At 42.3% G+C, this 25552-nt stretch overlaps 2 protein-coding genes across 3 annotated transcripts; one reads left to right on the top strand and one right to left on the bottom strand.

Annotated features, from left to right (window-relative positions):
• Positions 1 to 34: 34 nt before the first annotated feature.
• TACC3 (transforming acidic coiled-coil containing protein 3) lies at positions 35 to 16581 on the bottom strand. 2 transcript variants are annotated; one of them, XM_033148409.1, is made up of 16 exons: positions 16508 to 16581; positions 14311 to 14473; positions 13257 to 13399; positions 11226 to 12179; positions 10176 to 10260; positions 8842 to 8980; positions 7811 to 7863; positions 7227 to 7345; positions 7051 to 7144; positions 6532 to 6702; positions 6016 to 6092; positions 4809 to 4852; positions 2838 to 2998; positions 1505 to 1611; positions 1276 to 1396; positions 35 to 290 (listed from the first exon to the last, which is right to left on the bottom strand). In XM_033148409.1, exons 2-16 carry the CDS (start codon positions 14470 to 14472, stop codon positions 225 to 227), a joined length of 2496 nt encoding a protein of 831 aa, XP_033004300.1. In that variant the 5' UTR covers position 14473; positions 16508 to 16581; the 3' UTR covers positions 35 to 224. The 2 variants fall into 2 exon arrangements, with proteins under 2 accessions (XP_033004300.1, XP_033004301.1); XM_033148410.1 differs by lacking the exon at positions 11226 to 12179 and having other exon boundaries at positions 40 to 290.
• Positions 16582 to 17540: 959 nt separating this feature from the next.
• Positions 17541 to 23822, top strand: TMEM129 (transmembrane protein 129, E3 ubiquitin ligase). The gene is made up of 4 exons (XM_033148408.1): positions 17541 to 17794; positions 19097 to 19571; positions 20516 to 20675; positions 22496 to 23822. The coding sequence occupies exons 1-4, from the start codon at positions 17590 to 17592 to the stop codon at positions 22742 to 22744; spliced, it is 1089 nt and encodes a 362-aa protein (XP_033004299.1). The 5' UTR covers positions 17541 to 17589; the 3' UTR covers positions 22745 to 23822.
• The last annotated feature ends 1730 nt before the right edge of the window (positions 23823 to 25552 follow it).

Below are 25552 nucleotides of genomic sequence, written 5' to 3'. Positions count from 1 at the left end.
GAGTTAAAAACCAAACTAAAACCTCAAAGTGCACAAAAAGTTTTATTTACATACAAAAATACAGGCATGGGCAGACATTCGTTTTTTTGTATTTAATAAAAACCAACATTAATAGACAAATCAGTTCAAGTAAGTTAGTAGTTATTTTTTGTTATTAAACTATTCAAAGCACAGACTTGTGAAATTAGAAATAAAACAGGAATTGTGTGATGCAACAATTTAGTTCATTTTTCCGCCATCCTAGAAATCAAGTCTTCACAGATTTTTGTGAGTTCGTTGTTTTCCTTTGTCTGTTAAAAGAGAAGGAGAAGTATCAGACTGCAGGAGTTGCACAAATATTCAGAAAAGTCACCCATATTTTTTTACAGATTAGAATAGTTTGCACAGTGGGCCTCATTTTTAAGTAGCAAAATGCAAGCTGAAGGAGGAGCCTGAGAAGTGCAAGCACGTGTGTCAGTAGTCTGAAATTTGCGTCCCCTTTTGAGGGATCCCTGGCAATAGGGGCTTGTGCTGTCAGGAGGTGTGGCTTCAGCCATCATGTCCAAGTGCTTTTCTACACAGGAGTAGTGAATGGTAGTAACGTTTTTATATGCAAGTAGTAAAGCGAGATGAGCACCACAACCCGAGTCGTCCGCGACTGGACCTAATGGTCAGGGGTCCCTTTACCGGGACACGGGTGGCGCTGTGGTCTAAACCACTGAGCCTCTTGGGCTTGCCAATCGGAAGGTTGGTGGTTCGAATCCCCACAACGGGGTGAGCGTCCGTTGCTTGGTCCCTGCTCCTGCCCAGCTAGCAGTTCGAAAGCACGTCAAAGTGCAAGTAGATAAATAGGTACCGCTCCAGTGGGAAGGTAAACGGCGTTTCTGTGCGCTGCTCTGGTTTCCAGAAGCGGCTTAGTCATGCTGGCTACATGACCCGGAAGCTGTACGCCGGCTCCCTCGGCCAGTACAGCGAGATGAGCGCCGCAACCCCAGAGTCGTCCGTGACTGGACCTAACAGTAAAGGGGTGGACTGAACCTCTCACCCTGCCTGTGTCTGCAGTACACAAATCACAGCATTCTTGTTTCATTTCAGGGATCTCAGCTGGAGCTAATGAGTAGCCCGGATGACAAACGAAAATCTGCTGGACCCAAATTGCATAATACGGATTTCAGATGTGTTTTGCAGCTATGGATTTAACTTGTAGGCGGCAAAGCCTTTGGAAGGCAGCCCCTCCACTCCTCTGCTTGAACCACCACTAACAGTCCCAAGCTCCAGCGAGAATTTAAGACTGACCTTTTGCTCAAGGTTGCTCTCCAGTGACTGGGCTCTCATCTGTTCTTTGCGCAAAATGGCTTGGTGTGCCACCTCTTCTGCTTTGGCTTTGCTTCGTACCTGGGCAATCTCTTCATTCGCTCTGTCAAAAAAGCATCCAGGCATATTAGCTTCTTAGCTAACATAGGTACTTTACTTAAATGCACTGTAATCTGAAGGATGGCCGGATCCCGACACCTCATTTACTCACTGGCAAAGCTTTTCTTCTGCGTGGGCCTTCAATGCTTGATATTTCTGTTCCTCCTTCTTAAGTCTTGTGTCGTAATCCTCAACACATTTCTTCAAAGCCGCTTCATTCTAGAAGAAGATGATAAAAAACCCAGGCCATTTCAGTTTACAAGGGGAGAGGGCCTCTTAAAAATAATTATGAGGGCAAGCCCAAATCTTGATCTGTCAAAAAGTAGAATTACTCAACACCAACACCACAAATTACACGTTCAGCAAAATTCTGTTAAAACCTCTACAAATGCATTATAATATAGAAAGCTATACTGTTTGTATTCGGAAGAAAACAGGTTGAATGCATGTGTGCCAGCTGTGCTATCAAGTAATAATGTATTAGGGATAACAGGGATAACAGAGAACCTTCCATACAGTTTCTTTAGCTTCCTGCCCAGAACCAACATCTCAGCAAATGCTACATTTGGCACCAATGAAGCTCATCTAGCGTTATTGATGTATGGGTCCTAGGGATTGACAATGTAGCACCTGCGGGTGTCCTTGTGTGTTTTTCTGGTTTGTTTTTAAGAACAGTTTGGGCGGGGTTGTATTGGGGTGGGGTGGGTGGGTGGAGAAACCATAGAAGGTTTTGCTAAAATATGCTCCGTGTGTGATTAAGGGAAATGCGCTTGGGCAGAGAGGGAGAGACTGCTGTGTGTGGTCCATACGCATCACCTGCACAAGAGGGAGAAATGCATGTGCAACTTTTTCAGTATTGGTGTAAGAAAGAAATTTATGGATGACGAGCAGTATACAGATTTAAAATGTGGCCACCTTGTATATTTTTCTTGGTACCAAGAATGCTCTGTATTAGACAGCAACTGTGTGTGTGTGAGTGAGTGATTTTGTATGATCCCCACAATTACGACCAGCAGGACATAAGCAACTTCTCCCGTCAAACATGAGGTTGCCTGGGATTGGGAAAGTAGCAATGACTGCAGTATCTGAAGTCTTCTTTTGCCATTCCCCCCCATCCACCCCAGGTCCAAAAAGGTTGGAGACTGCTGCTTTACATTTTACTCCGCAATTACTTTAATGTTCGTAGTAGTAAACAAATTTATTTTCAACCAAAGATGTCACTCTTGCCAAGTGCCCCCCCCCCGGTAATTAAAATAAAGTGCACTCTTCGTAACAGGATCTCAAAGTAGCATGCCTCCATGGTTATAGTTGTTACATACGTGTTGAAATGTAATGCGTAATCAGGGATACACACTGGCTTTTCAGATGTAAGAGTTGCAAAGGTGGGAGACCATTGTTTAAAGAAACAAGAGACTTAAGCAGCTGGCAGAGTTAGAAATGCTCACCCTCCGATATCCTTCTATTGCCTCCTTCTGCTTTTCAAAACGTTTGAAGAGCTCAGAGAATGATTTTTCCACAGAATTCAGATCAGAGCTAATCTGCCGTTTTTCATCCTGTACTTTCTGCAGTTCTTTCTGGGCAAGCTCCTTTTCTTTCTGGGAATTCTCTAGAGAAACAGATAGATACAAATGAAATGCATTGCTTGCTCTCTAGGGTCCAAAACAGACATCAGTCCAGAGATCTTTGTGCAGACGTGCCCCATTACTCCCATGTCTTAGGAGAGGCAGTTTTCAAGTAACCTCAAGAAAGGCTGCAAATATTCAGAAATGTCAGATATAGATTCCATGGTGCAGAATTTAGGACACAGTGTGCAACAAAACAGAACAGGGTTTCTCAAACTCAGGTCTCCAGCTGTTTTTGAACTACAACTCCCATCATTCTGAGCTAGCAAGACCAGTGATCAGGGGTGATGGGAATTTTAGTCCAAAAATAGCTGGAGACCCAAGTTTCAGAAACCCTGCACTGTTTGAACAGCTTCCTCTTAAGTTCATATACAAATAATGCATATAAAACTGGCTTCTGTCAGCAGCTAGGCCTCACTAGTTTTCAATGTCTTAAGAGGACAATTAGCCTATTTTAATAATGAAATAAACAAATTAACGCTGTCCCTTAGAAGAGTGGAAGAACCACATGTTCCTGGACTCCAGCTCCCATCATCCCTGACCATTTGCCATGCTGACTAGGGCTAATGGAAGTTGGAGTCCAGCAATATCTGGAGGGTCAGATTCCCCACCCTGTCCTAGTTCAAGTGGCTGGATTCACACAAAATGTTTATTAATAGTAGCAGCCACTATGGAGCAATCATCTTAACACTTTAGATTGAACTATTCCCTGTGGATGTGAGGCTTAATCTGTAACAACACTGCTGCTGTTGCTGCTGCTGTGAGTGTCTGGGAAGACCGCCCCGCTCCTCCGGCCAACTCCATTGGGCCTAGGAGGCGGGTCAACACTCAACCGCCACAGCTTAAGAGGCTCCAGAGAAGCCTCCTCCGGAACACTGCTGCTGTTGCTGCTGCTGTGAGTGTCTGGGAAGACCGCTCCCTCCTCTGGCCAACTCCATCGGGGCTAGGAGGCAGGCGTACACTCACCAACACAGCTTAAGAGGCGCCGAGAAGGGCAGCCTCGGCTCTTGCTCTGTAAATTACTATTGTTTGTATAATGTATTTTACATTGTAATGTAGCCAAAGCAAATTCCGAGTATATTGAAAAATGTACTTGGCCAATAAATTATTATTCTATTCTATTATTCTATTCTATTCTATTCTATTCTATTCTATTCTATTCTATTCTATTCTTCTAACGTAAAATATTTTCCTAGTTTGTTTTTGATGCCATGTGGATGATTGCATACTACCGTATATTTATTTTAATTATGTATTTGTCTTGGAAGACAACACTTTGGTTTTTTAAAAAAAAATACCAAACAACTGATAGGCCAAGCCAGCCTCTCTCAAACTGCCCCCCCCCCCAGATGTTGGACTACAACTTCCTTCATCCCTGATTGGTCCTGATAGCTAGGGATGATGGAAGCTGTACATCTGGGGGACCAAGTTTGAGAAAGACTGGGCTAAGCCAATATCAAGTAATCTCTAAACTCTGCTGCTGCCACCCCATACTTCCGTGATTCTTATTTCCTGTGCTTTCCTAGTCTTCGAAAAGTTTTGGCAAGAATGGAGCTGAACACTCTCAAACGCGTCTTTGGAGCAGGAATACATGATGGTAGAGCACAAGCTTTGCACGGAAAGTCTCCAAGGTTGAATCCCTCGGTTGTAGCAGGCCTCAGAAAAAAACCTCACGTCTGGCTGGGAGCCTATGAAAGCTGCTGGTAGTTAGCAAATAGTTCTGGCCAGATACAACAGTGGTATGATTCAGTATAAAGCACCCCCAGCCCCTGTCTTCATGCTTTTTGTACTTACCAATCACTTGTGCTACGGTAACTTCAAACTCCGCAACAATTGTTCTAAAAGAGAGAAAGAGCATTTTAAAATATGTATAGCAAGAAAAATCATAGGATTTTGCCGTAGTCCCAATTCCTGGCACTAATGACCCAGAACAATAAGTTTCCCTTGAATGCTCTTCTACGTGAAGAACGGCCATCTTGCACAGGGTGACTCTTCCTACCGTGTTTCTCCTAAAATAAGACACTGTCTTATATTTTTTTTTCGCTCAACAAAACACAGTATGGCTTATTTTCAGGGGATGTCTTATTTTAACCGTGTCGCATCGGTACGCTGCATAGCCACGCCTTTCCAGGCTGTTTTAATGGGAGGTACCACATCACTATGGCTTATTTTCGGGGTATGGCTTATTTTTGGGGAACGGCTAATATTTCGCAAATGCATAGAAATCCTGCTATGGCTTATTTTATGGCTATGTCTTATTTTGGGAGAAACAGGGTATTTGTCTGCTTTTTGGGTTTTTTAATTGCATTTTCTATCTCCACTATAGTGATAGTGGTGACAGTTCCCTCTCCTTTTGAGATTAAGCCGCAAATAAAAATAATTTGTCCCTCCTAACAAAGATGGTCCTAACAAAGTTAGGCAACTCATGGAAGATCTAGACCAAAACAGGTGTTTCACTTGGCAATAATGAAACATGGCCTGCCTGAAACCCTGGAAGGCAGCTGTCAGTCAGTGCAGAAGATCCTGGGCAAGATGGATCGAATGCCCTGACTCAAAGTTACTTTAATAATTAGCAAAGCTTCAGCGGCACAGGATCCCTCCTAGGCCACTTTGCCCAGAATGCCTTGCTCCAAGGAAGGGCCCCAGCCATTTCTCAGTGAGGCTCACGGGGAGCCCGAGGCATGCCCAGCACTTTTGCCACATCAGCAGCGGCAAAACAGTTCAACAGCTGAGGGGAAGGAAGTTAGGAGGAATAGCAACCATGGCAAAGGTGAGGAGGCAGCAATGACAGAGGCCACCTTGGGCAGAACAATCATCCCAGTCAGTCTAACAGGTACCAGGCACTGCCCAAGGAACCAGCACCTGTTGCCAAGGAAGAGGAAGCCTCGGTTCCAAAACTGAGTCAGATACCAGTTGAAATGGGTCTATATATTTGGTGGTATTGAAGTCCTGTGAGAAAGAAACCATAGAACATGCTTCTGTAACCCAGTTATACACCTACCCCATTTCTTTATTTTCCAAATAGATCTTGTGATGCTTCCTTTCCCATTCCAAAGCTTCCATCTCCTTTTCTTGTACCTGAAACCACAAGGTCCCCAAAATGGGAGTGTAACAGTAACAGAAGTCACTTTAGATCTGGGCTAGAATCAAAGCAACATCCAGAAAAGTCATTGACTAGACCTCATTCTACCTTAAGGACAACTTGATAAGCAAGTTTACTCTCTTTAGTATGGGCCCTTAGAGGAAGCCATTTATTTATAATCACCCAAGGCAAAAAGCAAAAGCAAATGACACTGGTGGTTTATATTGGTCAGGAGCACTGGATGGAACTAATTTGATTAGTGTTCCCAAAGATCAGTTTAAAAACTTCCATTGGTAAAGGAAATCTGCAGAAAAGTCTTGCGAGGTGGGAAAATGTTACCGGCTACAAGCTTGTGGCCAGCAGGAAATCAAAAGCCATTCTCAGCAGTATCTTTCTAAATAGTATCAACCCAAATATTCCTTTCAATGTTCTCACCTCAGAAGTAAGCTTTTTGATAACCGCGTCCTTCTCAAGTTTAACCCTTTCGATAGCTGTATCCATGTCTTGCTGAGTGTATTTCAACACTTCCACAATAGCCTCAGTAGGCAGCGCAGAAGACAAAAATGAAATGTCCTTAGTGGTTGGAATATCTAGAGAACCTCTGGCCTGTGACAAGAATTTAAAAAACACATTTACATGTGGTAATTTTATAATGCATTTGTGTTAACAGATACTCTATTTAAGATGCACCAAGCTGAGTCAGACAAACCATAGTTCCCTTGATGTCTAAACTGTTAAACTTTTTAAAAAACAGTAGTTGGATCATTTGAGTTTAAAATGTAATGCTTCTGACCTCTTCCAGCATGCAAGCCTGAGGTTCACCATGGCTCATTCACACAGCAGGAAACCATGATTTCATATTATTTCTGAACTGGGCCAATGTGTTGATCTTTTTTAAAAAATTACAAACCACCCATATCGGCAAACTACTGGAGATATTTAGATGGCGCTTACCAGATTTGTTGAAGCTCCTAGAAGGTCTAGTCCCAATGACTTTTCTTCGGGTTTGGGTGTTTTTATTTCATTGACTGCCATTTCTCTAGATGGTCTAATTTAAAATAAGAAAAAAATACTGAAACAATCCTAAATAGGCTCCAAAATGGAAGAGCATTAAAAACCTGAATGCCTACCCATTTGGAACTGCAGGTTTTGCTTCATTAGCAACAGGAGCACTTTTCTTGGGGCTTTCACTGAGCAGTGGATCAAACTTCAAATACAGAGATTGCTTCCTCAAGACAGATTCTTTGAACTATGGGGAAGGAATTTGTAAGTAAGCAACGTACAGGCACAAGTCAGTCAGCCAAAGATGTGATTGTTTAGGGTACAGATCTTCCAAGTTGTATTAAAGATCATCCCAAAATCAAGGAATTTTCGATACAACTATAAAACAACCCAATAAAAGTAGATTCTTCTATATCTGTTTTGTGATTCAAGCAGCATATACGTTTAACTGGAAGAGAAGGGAGACAGGGCAATATCTTGCCACAGAGCAAGTTTAGCTCTTGTGTAAATGAGAAAATATACACAACACTGAGTTTATATTGGCAGGTAGACGTTTAGAGCTCTCCTCAGCAATTGCTTTCAGGAGTATCTAATCCAGCCGAAGTCTCCTTTGCTTGAGAGAAATACTTTTACTCTCCTTTATGGACTTTTTTTAGTATAGTAGCTCAATGCTGTAAAAATATTAAAATCAGTTCACATATTGGTTACTTACTGAGGTAGTTCCAAAGTGTTCCAGATAGTCCACTTCAATATTGAGTCCTAGGACTAAGCAAAAGTGTTAATAAATGCAGAAAGCAATGGTTTTTATCTGCACAATAATTAGAAGGGCCTAAAAGGTCCATAGTTCCAACTACTCTTACCTTCGGTTTTGTATATAATCTTTATTAGTTTTCAAATTTCATACTTCAGATACAAACTGTATTACATTATACATTTACTATTTACTCCTATGAGTTGACTTCCTTCCTTCCTTCCTTCTTCTGGCTTCTTTCTTTCCATTCTAATTTTCTCGCATTTCCTTTGTCCATTCTAAATATTGCAATTCTAACTACACAGTTATCCATAAATTGTCTACAATTAAATATACCTTTCTATATATACAATTCTTCTTTATCTGTAAACTGTTTATAAATACAACTGGTTACTTAATTACAATGTACTTTTTGTTATTGTTATTATTATTCCAATAAGATTTATTTGTATTAGCCATTATGTTTATTTCTATTCTACTGGTTTTCTATTTCACACAGATCTTATCTATATACAACATAAATTTCTTCCATTCTTTTAGAAATGTTTCCTCACCCTGTTGTCTAATTTTCCTCATTAATTTGACTATTTCTGCATACTCCATCGCTTTCTGTTGCCAATCTTCCACTGTTGGCATTTGCTGTTGTTTCCAAACCTGTGCTAACAGCAGTCTAGCCACTGTTGTTGCATATAGAAACAGTTTCTGGTGATTCTTTGCGGTATCTTCTCCAACCATTCCCAACAAGAATGCTTCTGGTTTTTTCTGGAACGTGTATCTAAAGATCTTTAATTCGTTATATATGTTGTCCCAATAAATTTTCACCTTGACACATAACCACCGTATGTGGAAAAAACTTCCTTCTTTCACCCCACATTTCCAACAATTTTTGCTTCCCGTTTTATACATCCTTGTTAGTTTGGTTGGATCTATACCACCTATAGATCATTTTTAACAGATTTTCTTTTAAGCACGTACATTATTACCATTCTTACCTTCTGAGGGTGATCGGAACTCTTCATTTCCTGTATCTGCAACCTGGTTGTTTTCATGCATTACTGTTGCAGGCCTTTCACAATGAGGTTGGAGCAAAAAGCCATCTCTAGGCAACTCTCCATTTAAAGACAAGTTACCCTAAGAAGCAAAGTTTAATAAAAATATTCCTTAAGGTGGAGTGATTAAATAAATCACAACTGTGCATGTAGTGTAACTTGCTCCTCTTCACTTTACTGAGTAGCTGGGGGAGATGACCAAGTTCTCAAAAATCAATAAATGCATTTTAAAAAGTCATTTTGCCCTTGCAGACGGCTGCTTTTTTGTATATAAGTAATGTTACATAAAAAGTGTTTTTCTTCCCCAAGGTTGTTACATTAGCAACATTATTGCTTTCCCTTGAACTCTGGAACTTGATTACAAGGTCTTTGTGGATTTATTATTCAAATACCACAAGTCTTATAAAAGGTGAATGAACTAATATTAATAGAAACTTTACTGTAGCAGTATGGGGACCACTATTATATCGCTGCATCAAATAAGACAAATGACCTACAGACCTCAGTAGCAGCAGAATTATTCTATTTTGCAAGGGAAATATGCCTAGAAGAGCCTTAAAAGTACTTTGTTGCTGACCGTGACTACAACCCTATACCCATTTACCTGAGAATTAGACCTACTGAAAGCAATGGAACATATTTACGAATAGGCAGCATTGTTATTACAGACACAGCCGTTTTCCATGAAGTCATACGGAATGCATAAAACTAACGTAACTTTAATGCCTACTGGAGCAAATAATTTTACTTTTGGAATCTGAATGAGGGGAGAGGGTGGGGTTTTTGTTGTTGTTTACAAATGCAATACTCAGTTAAGAACAGAGGAACCATTTATTATCTCGAAAGTACAGAATGTGGTATTCTGTGCAGAATCCTGAGCGTCTCAGCTTTCCAGAAAGAGGGCAGGATTTCTAGCCCTTCACAGACTTCAAAGTTTATTTTAAAACCACTTAAAGAGGTTTTACTACAATCAAGTGGTATTTACATTTGTTAAATAAAGTGCCTAAGCAGTACATCTGTTGAAATCTCAGAAGTATGTTTGTGTTTACTTCAAACGACCAAGACTGAGATAGGCTTTCCTGCTCTGCATAGTGCCTCTCACTCACGACGACTAGCTGGGGTGATTCAAAACCACCACAAGCATATGCAAAACTTGCCTATGCAGGTGACAGAATTTAGCTTTGAAATTGAATGCTTGTGCAGTTTTGTTTTCCATTTTGGCAAGTATGCAGAGCTTTGAGTGCAGGTATAACAATGTACACAGGGTCATATCATACCATCAAATCCACTGACAGTTCAGCTTGAGTTTCTGCTTCAGCCACAGCTGGATCTTCAGCTATAATCTGCTCATCACTCTCTTTCCTATAGGGAACAAGACAGCATATGTTATAGAACCAGACGGCTAACAAAGCTTGATTCAATGTGCTTTATAAATTACCTTCCATAACTTTATAATTCAATTTTGTGCACAAACAGTACAATTTCAATCTTGCATGGCAGAAAGGCAGCCAGGTTAAAATTATTATTTGCACCCAAATCCCACAAATCAATCACATGCAACGTAGAGAGCTTAAAAGCTCCTTTTGTGCTGTTGGGTTTTCCCCATCACTGAGAGAGCTTTTAAGCTCTCTGCCTTGCTCACCGGGTTCTGGGATGCTCTTGCAGGAGCTCGAATGGTCCTGCAAATCACATGGGAGCATCCCAGAGCACAGTAAGCAAGATGGAGATTTTAAAAGGTCTCTGCCTTACTTGAAAGGTAAGGATGGTCATGGGGGAAGTTCCAAGGGGGTAGTCACAATATAGTTTTACATATACACATGCCACCCACAGAGCAACCCCCACGCAAGCCGCAATAGTTTAATATTTAAAATACCACCATTTTTAGCAAGAACCTGTCTTTTGATGTGCGGTACAATCGCTCGTGTCAGACCAAGACCTAGAACACCAGGGTTCAAATCTCCACTTGGCCTTGAAGCACACTGGGTGACCTTGGGGCAGTGACTGCCTCTCAGTCTAACATACCTCAGAGTTGTTGTGGGGGTGACATAACTGTACACCACCTTAAGGTCCTTGGAGAAGCATTAAGACTTTAATAACATGCTTAAGACAGTGTTCATAAACAGATTATAGCTAGTTCTACTACACAGAACTGAGTAGCATGAAATGATAAGAGAAGCCTGAATAGTTCCAATGCATGCTGTTTTCTTCCTGTCTTTTGTTCTCTAACTTGCAACTTTATATCAATCCCAAAAACTAGCAAGATATTTTAATTTGTACTCCATTTCCCAAGACCAGGACTGCTCCAGATTTAGTGTTAAAATACTTACAATTCCTTACTTAATAGTTCTGCAGCTCCAAAGTCATCCGGTTGATTGTGCAACTGTGCTTGAAGAAAGCCTGCTTTGGACAAAATACTATCCTCCTGTGTATCGGCTGTTTGAATTCTGGGCATAGGACACTCAAGGGAATTTTGCATTTTTGAAACACCTCCTAATGGATTGAAGTCAGGATCATCAAATTTATTCCAGTCCAGGCTATAAGATGCTTTGTGGACAGAACTCTTTGTTTCAGTGTTGGTTCTCTCTTCGGCTTCCTCCAGCACTTTGCGAGTTGAAGCTGGTTTTCCAGAAGGAGCCTTCATTTCAGCACCTTTGCCTGGTTTCCTTGGAGATACCTTATTAGTTGCCTTTTCAAGCATATCTGGTTCCTGTTTTATGAATTCAAGTTTTGTTACGTGACCCTCCCCCTCACACTCCGGCAAGATGCTGTTCACTGCTGTGGAATCTTGCCACTCTGATTCCTCGGTCTGAACAGGTTTTATTTCACCACAGCTGACATTCTCAGAGCTACAGGATCCTTGCACGTGTCGCGAGGGAGAATTCTGTATGTGGGCTATTGACAACGGCTCAGTTTCGCAGACTCCGTTAGAAACTGTTGCCAAATCAGAGCTTAGAAATTGCTTTGTCGCATCATTGTTTGCCGATGGGGTGAAGGACGATTCTGTTTTGCAACCTCTTTCCTCATCAGATGGATCATTCTCTGTAGCAGTCTGAGGCAGGCAAACTGCATCAAGTGACAGAGAATCGCCATCCTGTTTCTCAGTTGCAGCAAACACTGCCAAAGACGCTATTTTCAGAAGGTCGTCAGTAGGCAAGTCAGGGATATTTGCTCCTTTGCTTTTTGCTGACATTACATCATCTGAAGAATCAGGATTGACCTTTCCTTCCACCTCTATCTTCTCACTTGCAATATCAGCATCTAGTGTAACTGTTTGTTGACTCCTGTTGAAAGGTAGACCCATCACTAGCTAGTTAATACGGCCTTTGAAGAATAATTAAAATAAAAGAGCCGCATTTGGCACATAGGAAAAGAGGCTTTTGTTAGGTGCAGCCCAATGCTTACAAACAGGGCATTTACTATCCACTTCAGTGTGGCACAAAACTGGAATTCAGTTTCCAAAATGGCCAGCTACCATCCTCCTGCAGAAGCTCTCATGAGCCATAGCACCTGCATCCGGAAAATTTATGTCAAACTTAAGTTTTTCAGTATTTGTCTTCTACACTGTATTCAATGTGGAACTGGAAATGTATACCCCAAAACAAGCTTCTGGCCACCTCAAATGCTATATCCACACCTCCAGGAAAGTGTCTTCTATGAGAAGGCATTAAGTAGTGTCCTGTCCAATGCATTCTTTGGGCACAATACACTGCCAAGTATATGAGCCCAAGCCAAAATTAGACCATCTCTAAATAAGGAATGGAGGTGTGCAACCCCACATCACACACCCAGGACTCAGTTTGTACATATTTGGGCAATTATTGGTGTGGATCCATGCACTTGTCAGTAGCTTACACAAAGACTAAGTGTATGGCATCTACTCATCCTGGGTAGATTTGTGGTGGGCTATTTTGTTTGGGCTATTATAGACATAGGTTTACGCCAACGAAAGTATTTTGCACCTAAATTAAGTGTTGGACTAGACAACACTCACTGCCACCTTGTAGATGACACCCTGGAGAATGACTTCTTCAGACTTAGGCCAATCTTCACATGATACCCACTCAATATTTCTAAGGCCCCAAAATGTGACCAAATGGAAGAGTCCTTCAGAAATCATGGGCTAATGCAACTATCTGTTCTAGCACTTAAGCCAATGCTGCTGCTCTTAGCTTGGAAGGACCAGAAGAAACACTTGCAGTAAAATCTCAATTGTCAGCTTCTAGGAAGAAAAAGTCAGTCACCTCTCTCAATGAATCAGAAAAGACAGCTGCAAGAGTATTCTAGAGAATGGGGGCAATCATACAATATTTTCTAGTTTTAATTTTTTAAAATGCATCAAGAGGATCAGATTTACTCACACAGCACTGGATGCATACATGACAAAATCCTCTGGGATATCTGTGCAGTCAACTTCTATAACAGGTGTTTTAGGATTCTTCCTTTTATCTGGACTTAGGATTTTGTGAGTCTGAGAATCCCGCATAGGAGTATGAAAAGTTACCTTGGGAGAGAAAGTCACACAGATCACTTGAGCAAGCACACACACACAAAACCCTGAGAGCACACATGCATGCACATCCGTGGGTATTTATACCCTTCCTTTCCACTAAGGAGGCCCTCAAGGCATCTTATAAAATAATAAAGTCATCAATAAAAATGCCCATAAATATTAATAAAGAACAGATATTAAGTAACTAAAAGTATTAAAAACTGAACAGAGCTAGTTCTAAAACAAGTACTAAGAAACGGAAATCCTGTGTTCCTTTACAGTGATGGGTACATTTCAAAGGAATTCTATAATATAAAGTCCTCCCTCACATTCCCATCACTGTAAAGGAACACAACCGCCCAATAGGCATGATGGTAACAGTTGGGGAAATTCTGTGTATGAGTTACAAAGTCTGTCCGCTATAGTTATCCCATAATAAAGTGAGACCTGAATATCAAATGCTTGGGCAATGTTAAGAGGAGTTGATTGGTGGGTGGTCGTTGATTGTGAGGGTTGGTGGTGAGGTAGAGTGGTGAGCGTAGGATTAGGACAGGGTTGTAACCAATATCTTAAGTTGTTGAAGTTTTTAAATAAACTTATTATTTTGTTTAAAATCACACCCTGACTGTGTCAGTGTTTACCAGGGAGGGGATCCTGGTTGGTGGCAGCGAAGCGCCGTGGTGGCACAGGGATCAATAGTCCGTTAAACGACCGGGGACCCTGTGTGATCGCCACAGTAACACCTCTCCATGGTTCCATGTTACACATACCTACAATGCTGAACATTGCCAGTGTATATATTACACTTGCTGCTGGTCCATGACCCTTGAAGGGTCAAGCTTGCTGTTGTCAGTTCAGTTGGTGAAACTGTTGGACCAGGCCTTTAACACAGAAAATGATGCTGGAAAGGAACATAAACATACCTTCATAGGCTTCACCATCCCCTTTGGTGGCACATTTTCTTTCTGTGATGGGCGGAGAATAGAAGGTCTGCCTACGACTTCTGGAGATGTGAAAAGTATGGCACAGCTTTCAGCAGCTACGTCATCACTAACGTTATCTCCACTTAAGGTATGCAGACTCATTCTAGAAATGAAAGCAGAGGTGTAAACAACCATAGCCAGGCAGACAATGTTGTTTTAATGCAACTGGATACTTCTAGGTGGGAACCTGTGGTCTCCTATATGGCAAACCCTGTGGCTCTCCAAAAGTTATTGGGCTTGCAACTCCTATGGACAGGGATGGTGGGAGTTGTAGTCCTGCAAGTACTCAGAAATGCAGTTTCTCATCCCTTCTCTAAAGTGTAGAGCTCTTGTAAACAAAATTCAGTGTCACTCAGGTTACTATTAACACTATTCTAAGCCACAATGAAGTATAAGCTTTGCTGCCAAAAGCAATACTGCAAAAACAAGATTAAGCATCTCTTCAAATGTAAGATGTCCTGACTCAGTGGGATGGCTGTAGGTTTAGGGCATTTTGAGACTGTGGGTGTGGAAGGACATTTTTTTTCTTAATCAATGAGATGTATAGATGTATCTTACAAGTGAATAAATAAAAAAGTAACATCCCTGCTTCCCCCTATGTACAAAACAAAAGTAAGTTATCCAGTTACAGTAGTGTTTTGGGCTTACAAAGTGTAGTAGAGGAAACTTAGCTCCTGAATCAAGAGCATTTCAAGGGAGTCACTGTGGGTGTACAAGAACAAAAAAGAAAGTGGTGGCTTGAAAGGGCACTTAGCCTCCCCATGGCTTTCAAACTCCATCCCAGGAGAAGCTAAACTGGCTCCCTCCTTGTTGTCCTTCTGCCGGCATATGCAAGGGAAGACCACCTTGTTCCAACAGGCTTTTGGGAACAGACTGCTTTTAATGAAAGAGCACTGGCTCCCAGTACATTTCCGAGCACAAGTCGAAGTGTTGGTGCTGACCTTTAAAGCCCTAAACGGCCTCGGCCCAGTATACCTGAAGGAGCATCTCCACCCCCGTTGTTCAGCCCGAACACTGAGGTCCAGCTCCAAGGTCCTTCTGGCGGTTCCCTCACTGCGAGAAGTGAGGTTACAGTGGCGCCCGCCCTGTGGAACGCCCTCTTGTCAGATGTCAAGGAAATAAAACAACTTTCTGACTTTTAGAAGACATCTGAAGCAGCCCTGTTTAGGGAAGTTTTTAATGTTTGATGTATTTATCGTGTTTTTAATATTCTGTTGGAAGCTGCCCAGAGTGGCTGGGGAAACCCAGCCAGAAGGGCGGGGTATAAATTATAAATTATTATTATTATTATTATTCTATTGGGAGCCGCCCAGAGTGCCTAGGGAAACCCAGCCACATGGGTGGGGTCAGGTCCAGATTTAGGTTTGATGAGGCCCCAAGCTAGTGAAGGTAATGGGGCCCTTTATATGTCCAGCTGTCCTTTGACAACAACCAATTGTCGCTGTTTTTGTCTTGAATATATGCTATAAAGCAATTCATGGACCTAATAGGTATCTAAAGCCATTTGCACATAACAAAATATGTATTTTATCAAAGTAATTGTTGAACTTATCCTTTATTTTGGAAATGTACATCCAGGTATCTTTCTTTAATTTTTTTTTTTTTGGTGGGGCCAAGTGAGTGGAGCCTAAGCTATAGCTTATTTAGCTTATATGTAAATCCGGCACTGGGTGGGGTATAATTATTATCATCATCATTATAGCATGGCCGCTCTTACTGCAATTATCTGTATATTTTGCACATATACGTATGCATATGCGAAGTATTAATGTTTAACTGGTTAAAACAAAGAGATGCCGCCCGCCCCGTTTTTAGCTGCTTCCTTCTTCTCTTTAAGCCACCTTGAGGTAAAAATGCAGGGAATAAAAACGAGGCGACGATAAGGCCTAATGGCCAAAGGCGGACCAATGCAGACAGGTAAGCAAGGGAAACTCCCTCCTCCTCAAGCCGCTTTCCCGTTACTCCCGGCCCTCGCGGCCCACCCTCCTTCCGTTGAGGGCCTGGGCCAGGGTCGAAGCCTCCTCCCCAAAAACAAGGGTGGGGTGAGGAGGCCGAGGATGGGGGGGGGCCTTTTCCGCCCCCCAACACCCCTCCCCCGCTTTCCCTGAGGGAGAAACCGCTGCCCGTCTCCGCTTACCTGCCTCCCTTCCAAACAAGGGTCGCCGACCCGAGAGACGCCTATCCGCCAACTAAGCCGGCCGCCGCCGCCGCCGCGTTCAAATTTTAAGCGTTGGCCCGCCTCCGCCAATAAAAAGCCCAGCGCCGCGTTGCGTCGTATGCCACGTGGCCTCGCAGGCCAACGAGGAGAGGCGCCCGGGGGCTGGCATGCAAAGCAAAGCGGTGAGGGCGGTGGAGGCGGAGCTCGCCTAATGGTAAACGCATGCGCACAACCGCCCGCCGTGCAATGTCCTAAGCTAACTGAAGGTAATGGGGCCTTTTAAAAGTCCAGCTGCCCTTTGTCAACAACAAATTGTGGCTGTTTTTTTGTGTTGAACATATCCTATATGAAACAAAAAAAAAATTCTTTCCAGTAGCACCTTAGAGACCAACTGAGTTTGTTCTTGGTATGAGCTTTCGTGTACGTGGGTGCACACTTCTTCAGATAGGAAAGCTCATACCAAGAACAAACTCAGCTGGTCTCTAAGGTGCTACTGGAAAGAATTATTTTTTTTTTGCTTCGACTATGGCAGACCAACACGGCTACCCACCTGTAACATATCCTATGTGGTAATCTACGGACCTGATAGGTATCTAAAGCCATTTGCACGTAACAAAATGTGTGCACAAAACACTGCTGCTGTATGTAGGTTTTATTTGCTTTGCTTTGTATCTTACATTTTGGAAACGTACATCCAGTTTTCCCCCCCCCCCTTTAAATTTTTTGGGTGCCCCAAGAGAGTGGGACCCTAAGCTATTGCTTGCTTAGTTTATACGTAAATCCGGCCCTGGTCCTCGGTGCTCCTGCCCTCCGCGGTTGGAGGCAGCGATGCTTCGAGTGCCCGTCGCTGGGATCCTAGGAGGGGAGGACGCTTTCCCCCTCTGCAGCTCCGGTCCGACAGGGGGCGATAGAGCGCTGCCGGGGCCCGCCCTGGACTACACTTCCCAGAGTGCACCGCGCGCGGGAGAAATCCCGGCCTTGAGCAGGGACCGGGCCTTCGCCGCCTCCCGGGGCCTCCAGCGGCCGCTTCTGTCTGGCGCCGCAGCGCCTTTCCCGCCCGCATGGAGAGCCCCGCCGCCACCTTCAGCCTGGCCTACGTGGTGCTGGCTGTGTGCTTCGTCTTCCCGCCCAACGAGTTCCACCTGGCCGGGCTGACGGTGCAGAACCTGCTGGGCGGCTGGCTGGGCAGCGAGGACGCGGCCTTCGTACAGTACCACCTCCGGCGGGGCGCCGGCACTCTCCTGGCCCACGCTCTGCTGCCCCTCGGTGCGTGAGCGGGAGGGAGAGGGGGCTGCGGAGGGGGGGAGGAGGAGAAGGGCGGGCCCGTCACCATTTGCCCTGCCATTTATTTATTTGGATGATTATTAATATTAATATTGTCACCTTTCTATACCGCCCCTCAAGGTCCAGTGCCGGATTTACGTATAAGCTAAACAAGCTATAGTTTAGGGCCCCACTCTCTTGGGGGCCCCTAAAAAAATTTAAAGGGGGAAAAATTTGTATTTCGCTATTAATATACTTCTTAATTGTAACAACAAAATAAAAATTTAAAAAAACCCTTCCAGTAGCACCTTAGAGACCAACTAAGTTTGTTCTTGGTATGAGCTTTCGTGTGCATGCACACCTCTTAATTGTATTTCACTATTAATAGACTTCTTCTTAATTGTATTTCAGTTCAACAATTACTTTGATAAAACACATATTTTGTTATGTGCAAATGGCTTTAGATACCTATTATGTCCATAGATTACCATATAGCATATGTTCAATAGAAAAAACAGCGACAATTTGTTGTTGACAAAGGACAGCTGGACATATGAAGGACCCCATTACCTTCAGTAGCTTAGGGCATCGTCAAACCTAAATCCGGCCCTGCCCTCACCCCAGGATCACAGGGCGGCTTGCAATATTAAAAGCGCAAAAACGCACCGCGTTCTGTGAACATCCCTGAGACCTCTGGGTATAGGGCGGGGATGTAAATTCAATAAATAAAATAAAAATGGTAACAAACAATAACAATGCCCTCCACAATTGGAAAGTCCATAGATGGCTGAATCAAGCCAAAGGCCTAGGAAAGGAGGAATGTTTTTGCATTTGCAAAGGCATTCCCTATCTTTAGGGGCCTGGGGAGAGGGCCCCACAAGCATGTGCGCTGGGGAAAAGTTCCTAAGAAGTTGCTCCCCTTTTTTTCTGTTTCTCCTTTTTGCTGCTCGCTCTTCACTGCTCTACACCTGTATCCCTAGAAAAACCAAGCTTGCTATGGAAGGGTTTTGCTTTACTTGTTTGCTTTGAGATGCATATCAAAGAGATGGTTGGAAGAGAAGCAGGGTCCTCACTTTCCCCTCCCCGACCACCCTATCACAGTGTAGATAGGGCACCGTTTTCCGGGGATGAAAGTGCAGCAGGGAAAAAGCGTTTACAATGAGAGAAAGATATGTGGAAGTTCAGTGTCTGAAATGTGAACTGTGAAGATGTTAGGTTCTTGTTGGAAGCTTTAAGTAACACCTACATGTATGTCAGGTTATTTTCTCTCTCTCCTAAAAGTACTTTTTTCCCCCTCCCTTGCAGGTTACTATGCTGGCATGTGCTTTGCAGCACCCGAGAAACAACTTTGCAGTTTTTATCAGGCTCCAGAAAGCTGGAGATTCTTTTTACTGCTGGCTGTTCTTGCCCCAACTGTTGCTGGTATCCTAATATATTACTGGTCACGAAATGGCTGGAATAACCACCCCCTAGTCAAGACGCTTTCCCTTTATGCCCTCCCGCAGTCAGGTTGGAGGGCAGTGGCTTCCTCTATCAACATAGAATTCAGGAGGATTGACAAGTTTGCTACGGGAGCCCCTGGAGCCCGAGTAATTGTTACGGACACCTGGATCATGAAAGTGACCACATACTGTTTACATATTGTGCAGCAGCGAGATATCTTTCTAACTGTGGTAGACTCCAGACAGCATGAACTCTTGCCAGACGCGAACATGCCTGCACAGTTCCTCACAATTCGTGTTGCCAGTATTAATCCTCATGTGAAACCTTTTACTATCCGGTAAAATGGGCATTTTTTATAGTTTTGACAGGGGGAATGTGTTCTCAATACAGTATTCCATTATCTTGTTGTTAGAGCTGTATTTTTAAAGCAAGATTGCCTATATGTGATAATTTGGTACAATTTGTTTCAATTAAATATATTCAGAACTCAGGAAAGCTTGGATGAACATAAGAGTTTAAGAGGTTTAAAGGTCTCTCTTGCCTGTTGCTCACAAGTTACTCAAGTGGATGGGTGCTGTCGCCAAGAAGGCCTGTTTCCACTAAGTGACAATCTGTTGGCTGTGAAACAGCCAATAGGATCTCCTCTAATCATAAAGATTGGCTTTGTTTGTACTTGTGGGCTGCTAAGCATCCTGGTCCAAAGTTGTTTTGGCCTTTAAATACCAGCCACAAAACTGAACTTAGTCAATGCAGATACTGTACTTTTAACACTGGTATATTACATGCAAAGCTGGGTGCTGTATTAGACACCGAGTGTTTGCCCTTTGAGGCTATCTCTAGCATAGCTTGAACCACTTAATGGCAGAGTATCAGTGTTCAATCTAGTCATTTTAAAGGTGCTTTTCAAATAAATGGAGGAGACATCGATAAAACGTTTCCCTCCATTTTGAGGAGGCACAAATGAATACGTAAAACATTGTGAGTCATATGCAAACTCATTTGATGCTAGTGACAGTTTTCAGTCATCTAAGACAATTAAATAACTCTGAGAAACAAAAAGTTAGTGTTGAAATTGTGATTTTTTTATATAACATGCTGCAAAAAAAACCAACAGTATGGTTTTGTTTGTTCCTAGTCTGGAATAAAAATGAGACAAAAGTAGCCTGGGATCTACGGTATTTGAGACTGTTGTCTCCTTTCTATAAAGCTCACATATAAAATACAAAGTACAATTTCTTTTACACTTGCAAATGGCTGATATGAAACTCTTATCTGTCTTAGGCTGAACTCAACAGAATATGGGGAACTGAGAGAAAAACTCCATGCTCCTATCCGTAATGCCGCTAATGTGGTAATACATCAGAGCCTCAGTGACTTGTTTCTGGAAACTTTTACCTCTTTGGTAGAGACAAATCAGACATACTGTGTTTCAAGCAATCAGGTAGGTTCAAGATTGGAGATTATAACTTATTTTTCCGTGTTGCCTTTATTTAATAGTTGGTGGAGAGTGGGCAGGTTGGTAGATTATCACTAAACCTAGAGTATGTTGCCAAATACCAGCTTTCCTGTTGAATATAAATAGCCCCAGGTGACAGGATCTGATTCATACCTTCTGAAGTGCATGCACGTAGCCATTTAAAAACCAGTATTTTGCATATACCAAGTTCAACAATGAGGACAATATCCAACTAAACAGTTCCACTAGTACGAGCACTTCTTGCTGCACAGCAGAGCATTCCTCCCCTCTTTTCAAGTATCCCCTAAATTTGGCTGGGGGGAGCCCAGAACCTATTTGGTGAATGTGCAGGGAAAGGAGAGCAATTTCTGCTGCACAGCCAAAAGTGCAAGCAGAACTGTTCAGTTGAATTCCATCTACTATAAGTTTTTAGTTTCCCTGTGTGATTGACTGAAACAGACTCTTCCCCTTTTATGCTGAAAGCCTCTTCTTTTAATTTGTGCTGATGTTTACCTTAATTGAGATCTAGTAATGTGCATGTAATTAGCACAAGCTTATGTTTATCTGTTTACCTTTTCCTGTGTGTTGGGGTGCAGAATTATGTGGAACTGGCTTTTTCTTTTTAATCTGAAAGAGCTGCAGTAGTTACTTTTTTCTGATGAGGAAATGCTTTATTCATGTGCTTTATTTGCAAGCTCTGTTTTGGATCCTAAGATTTTTACTTAAGGAAGTTCTTGAAATAAAGTTACATAGGCGGCGGGGACTGTAGAAAATTTCCTTCCACGAACTTCCTCAAGTTTGTTTATCTTTGGATCCAAGCTTGATGTGTGTACTTTGTTGTGACTGGTTCTTTTGGCATTGACAATTCAGGGAGGTTCAGGGTTTTCAGTTGCAAAGCCCTGCTTGTAAGCATTTATTAAGGCAAAGGGTAAATCTGTGTCCATTTGGATGAAATGTGTGTCTTTGGCATTTTGGAAGCAGAAAGGAGACAGAGTAGTTCCTCTGAAGTTACCACAAGCAAAAAACCCCATGTATTTCCCTTTAGCTTTTTTTAAAAAAATGTTCTAGTACTAGAACAACTGCTGAGTTTTAAAAGAGAACATTTTTATTTAATTTAGGTTAAAAAAAAAAACCTACATATGCATGTCTAGGCTTGTAAAAATTATACATTTATATGTGAGCCAAATAATGTTTACTCAAATGTAAGTCCTAGCAGCTTCATTGGGATTTACTTCCAAGGAAATGTATCTTGGATTGTGGATTTTAAGGCATTTAAAATATTTTCAAAGCCATTTTGAAAGACACTTGCTGGAAATTCAGCTGATGGGAGTTCTACTTCAGTCGGTGTCAAAAAGCTTTAAAACTTTTATTGAAAAGCTCAAGGGGGATGGGGAGCTTATAGCTAAGTAGACAGGCCGGTAAGAAAGACTCACGTGTAAACAGAATACAGTAACAGCTTTTTCCAAGGAACAGCTAGCTAGATGTGATGAATTTAAAATTCACCATGTGTCTACATTTTCTCATGAGTAGCAGAACCCAGGTGCAGATGACTTTTACCCAGTTACAGTCTAAGGTGAGAACACCCCAAAATCATGCCACTAAGTGGCGTTTAAATTTGTGGCAATCATTTGTGTTAACAGTGACTGTTAACTTCAGATCATTAGTTTCTTTCTCCCTCCGTCCCCTTTCTTTTTGTGCTTATGACATCCTGTCAAGTGTCATGTACATTGATGGCACTATATATTAAATAAAACATAATAATTATATTGTGACGTATTTCTCTCTCTCTCTCTCTCTGTCTGCAGGAGCTAGACCCATGCATTGGGTGTATGCAGACTACTGCAAATGTCAAGCTTTTGAAGAACTGTCAAGAGCCGAATGAAGGAGAGTGCCAACAATGCTACTGTCGTCCCATGTGGTGCTTGACTTGCATGGGCAAATGGTTTGCCAGTCGGCAAGACCAGCAGCACCCAGAAACCTGGCTTTCAAGCCGCGTGCCTTGCCCAACCTGCAGAGCCAAATTCTGCATTTTAGATGTTTGTGTTATACGATGAACAGGTCCCGGAACACTCTTTTAATCTGAATGTACTTCAGAGGTGGATGAATCCACCTCCTTTTTGCTTTTTATTATTCTGTTCATGGGGACTTTCTGTTAGTTGCCTTTCTGATGATTTTTCTATTGGTTCAGTTTTTTAATTGCTGTAACCAAACAACGGAAAATGATTATTTTCACCAGCTTTGGCTACTCCCTTTGGTTACATTAAATACTGAGTGATAGTTTAGAATCGCATCAGACCTCTACTGAAGCAGAATTGGGGAACCCTGTGGCCTTCAAAGCTGTCCTTTCCACTAGTGGAACAGGGAAGAGGCACTTTCCATTGATTACGCTGCCTCCTCCCATCTGCTATGGAGGGTTGGGAGACACACAGTCTAAGAAATACGTAGCACAAAATGGGGTGATCATAAATTTAACTAGTTTGAGCAATACAGCCAATCAGTTCAGCTCTTGGCTACATAGCATATTAAAAGAAGAAGAAGCCCATCTGCTCAGTAGTGGTTGGGGGCTTGCCTATTAAACAATTCATAACCAGTCTCACCTGGGCTGGTGAACTGATCACAATTGTATTATGTCTGAAATCAGAATAAAAGTCACAGTATAAAAGTACACGTGTTAAGGTTTCAGGAATCTAGTATTAGAGGGATGCTTTCTCTCTTGAACAGAAGTCTCAAATACTTGACCTGGAATAGAACATCTGATTTTGCAAGAATAAATCTATGGGCTTTCCCCCTTTTACAGTTAATCAAATAAGATGGATAAGTACCATAGTTGGCTGGGATTCTGGGAAAGATGGGACAATTTCTGTTAGTCATGGAATATTATCAGAAAATCTTTAGGTCAGAACTTTTTAATGCTTGTTGCTGCCCCAGCTTCTAATGCTTGGGATTCTGATGAGACACCAAATAGACCAATTGTGCATGAGATACAAACAATTGTAAATAGATTAGTATCCTAAAATGCAATACTGTATTACTTTGTAAATCAATATTAATCTTTATGGGATCTCTGCACTTGCTTTTCCTTGATCTTCAGAGGCCTCTCATTATTAAATGAGAAGGATCACAGTTCACTTACCCTTAATATGTATGAAATTGAACTTCACTTATTTAAAATGCCTGCTGATTGGATTTCCCCTATACCACCTTCGTAACTTATTTTCACATGTATAAGATACGTTTTTAACCTTACTAACCTTGAGGCTTGTCTAGCTGACATGCAGTTACTATTCTTCCTACTATTATGATGTGGGAAAATACAATAAGCCATAGTAAGTGTTTCCTCAATTCCAGGAAACAAGAACACTTGACCACTGTCATAAATTGAAACATAATTCTAATACGTTGCTCATATTAAGGCAGTGCCTTGTGGTCTCATTATACAAGAGGCAGGTTTCCCTGGGCATTTTGAACTCCAGTAGCACCCATTTGCCATCTTGGTTTGCCCCATTAGGCTGGAGCTCCTATCTACCTCTAATGCATTTGTACTATTCCAGCAGGAGCAGAGGGACAAGTCCCTATGGATTACAGCTATGTATTGCCTCAGTAGACAATGTCACAGTGGTTATCAAGGTTGTGAAAACATGGGAAGCTCCTGCATTGCTATTTTGTTGGTATAGGCCCTGAATATTTCCTTTGATAGATGCCTCTGCTTAGGTGCCTTACAAGTATCCGTCCATCTTGTGTGTCTTGTAGAGCCACCCACTGGAGGGGAACCAGAAGGAGGCATTGATCTGCAGTTTCAACTCTTTTGTCTTCCACTCAATTGGTAGTGATTTAAATTGGAGGATTATCCAGCTCTTGCTTGTGGGATCACCCTGTGTTTTTGCTGGAGGATTGTTCGAGAATTGTTTTGTGGGAAACCCCCGTTATTTTGCCATTGTATGCTATTTCCCCAGCTACTCCCATGGAATTTGGGCAATGACTATACACTGTGAAGAGACATGCAATTCTAGTTCTCAACTGTCTGCCTCCTCAGTATTGATCCTTCACTCCGACAAGTAACTCATGTTGTGATCTTTTAGTGGGTCTTCGAGGGTGCTCTGAAGGAGGATCCACTCTGAAGAATTGGCAAGGACACACACTAAACATTTCTCTAACATCTGTTTCTTGTATGAAATAAAAGATAATGTCCAGGGTCCTCTGTAATACTACCTTCTTTGGGGTTTTTTTCAGGTGTATTGCAACCTTCCTTGTTTTTTCACTTCCTTAGTATACATAAACTCATTGTTGGTTCTGTATTTGCTTGTTATGGATAATTAGCAATGCACAAACCCTCAGGGCAGAAGAAGAAGAGGAGTTTGCATTTGATATCCCACTTTATCATCACCCTAAGGAGTCTCAAAGCAGCTCACAATCTCCTTTCCCTTCCTCCCCCACAACAAACACTCTGAGGTGAGTGAGGCTGAGAGACTTCAGAGAAGTGTGACTAGCCCAAGGTCACCCAGCAGCTGCATGTGGAGGAGCGGGGAATCAAACCCAGTTCACCAGATTACAAGTCCACCACTCTTAACCACTACACGTGTGTGTGTGTGTGTGAGAGAGAGAGGGAGAGAGAGAACACAAGTGTTGGTTCTTTCTGGATATTCACGGTCCCTTAGTTGCACTGATGTAATCAAACAATTCTCTTTGGGCTTCCTGGGACTTAACGTTCTTTCTGGTTTAGATGAATCACTTAAGGATTGCAGAGCTCCTCTTATCCCTTGCTTGCTGGGTGCCTTTTGACAATGCCACCACCTCTCATCTCCCTGGCATTTCTGTGAAGAGTCAGCTGCGCTGCAGTTACTCTCCTTGCCTGACTTGCATGT

The sequence above is a fragment of the Lacerta agilis genome, chromosome 5 (genome assembly GCF_009819535.1).
Source record: "Lacerta agilis isolate rLacAgi1 chromosome 5, rLacAgi1.pri, whole genome shotgun sequence".
Classification (NCBI taxonomy): Eukaryota; Metazoa; Chordata; class Lepidosauria; order Squamata; family Lacertidae; genus Lacerta; species Lacerta agilis.
Note: the sequence above shows the minus strand (reverse complement) of the source record. Positions and strands in the feature narration are given on the sequence as shown.

Bases quoted from the DNA above. Each gene is read 5' to 3' on its own strand.
- TMEM129 (XM_033148408.1), top strand. From the start codon at position 17,590: ATGGAGAGCCCCGCCGCCACCTTCAGCCTGGCCTACGTGGTGCTGGCT. The intron at 17,795-19,096 runs GTGCGTGAGCGG...CCTCCCTTGCAG, and splicing joins CCACGCTCTGCTGCCCCTCG to GTTACTATGCTGGCATGTGC. The intron at 19,572-20,515 runs GTAAAATGGGCA...TATCTGTCTTAG, and splicing joins GTGAAACCTTTTACTATCCG to GCTGAACTCAACAGAATATG.
- TACC3 (XM_033148409.1), bottom strand. From the start codon at position 14,472: ATGAGTCTGCATACCTTAAGTGGAGATAACGTTAGTGATGACGTAGCT. The intron at 12,180-13,256 runs GTGAGTAAATCT...ACCTTTCAACAG, and splicing joins ATGTATGCATCCAGTGCTGT to GAGTCAACAAACAGTTACAC. The intron at 8,981-10,175 runs GTATGATATGAC...TTTGCTTCTTAG, and splicing joins AACTGTCAGTGGATTTGATG to GGTAACTTGTCTTTAAATGG.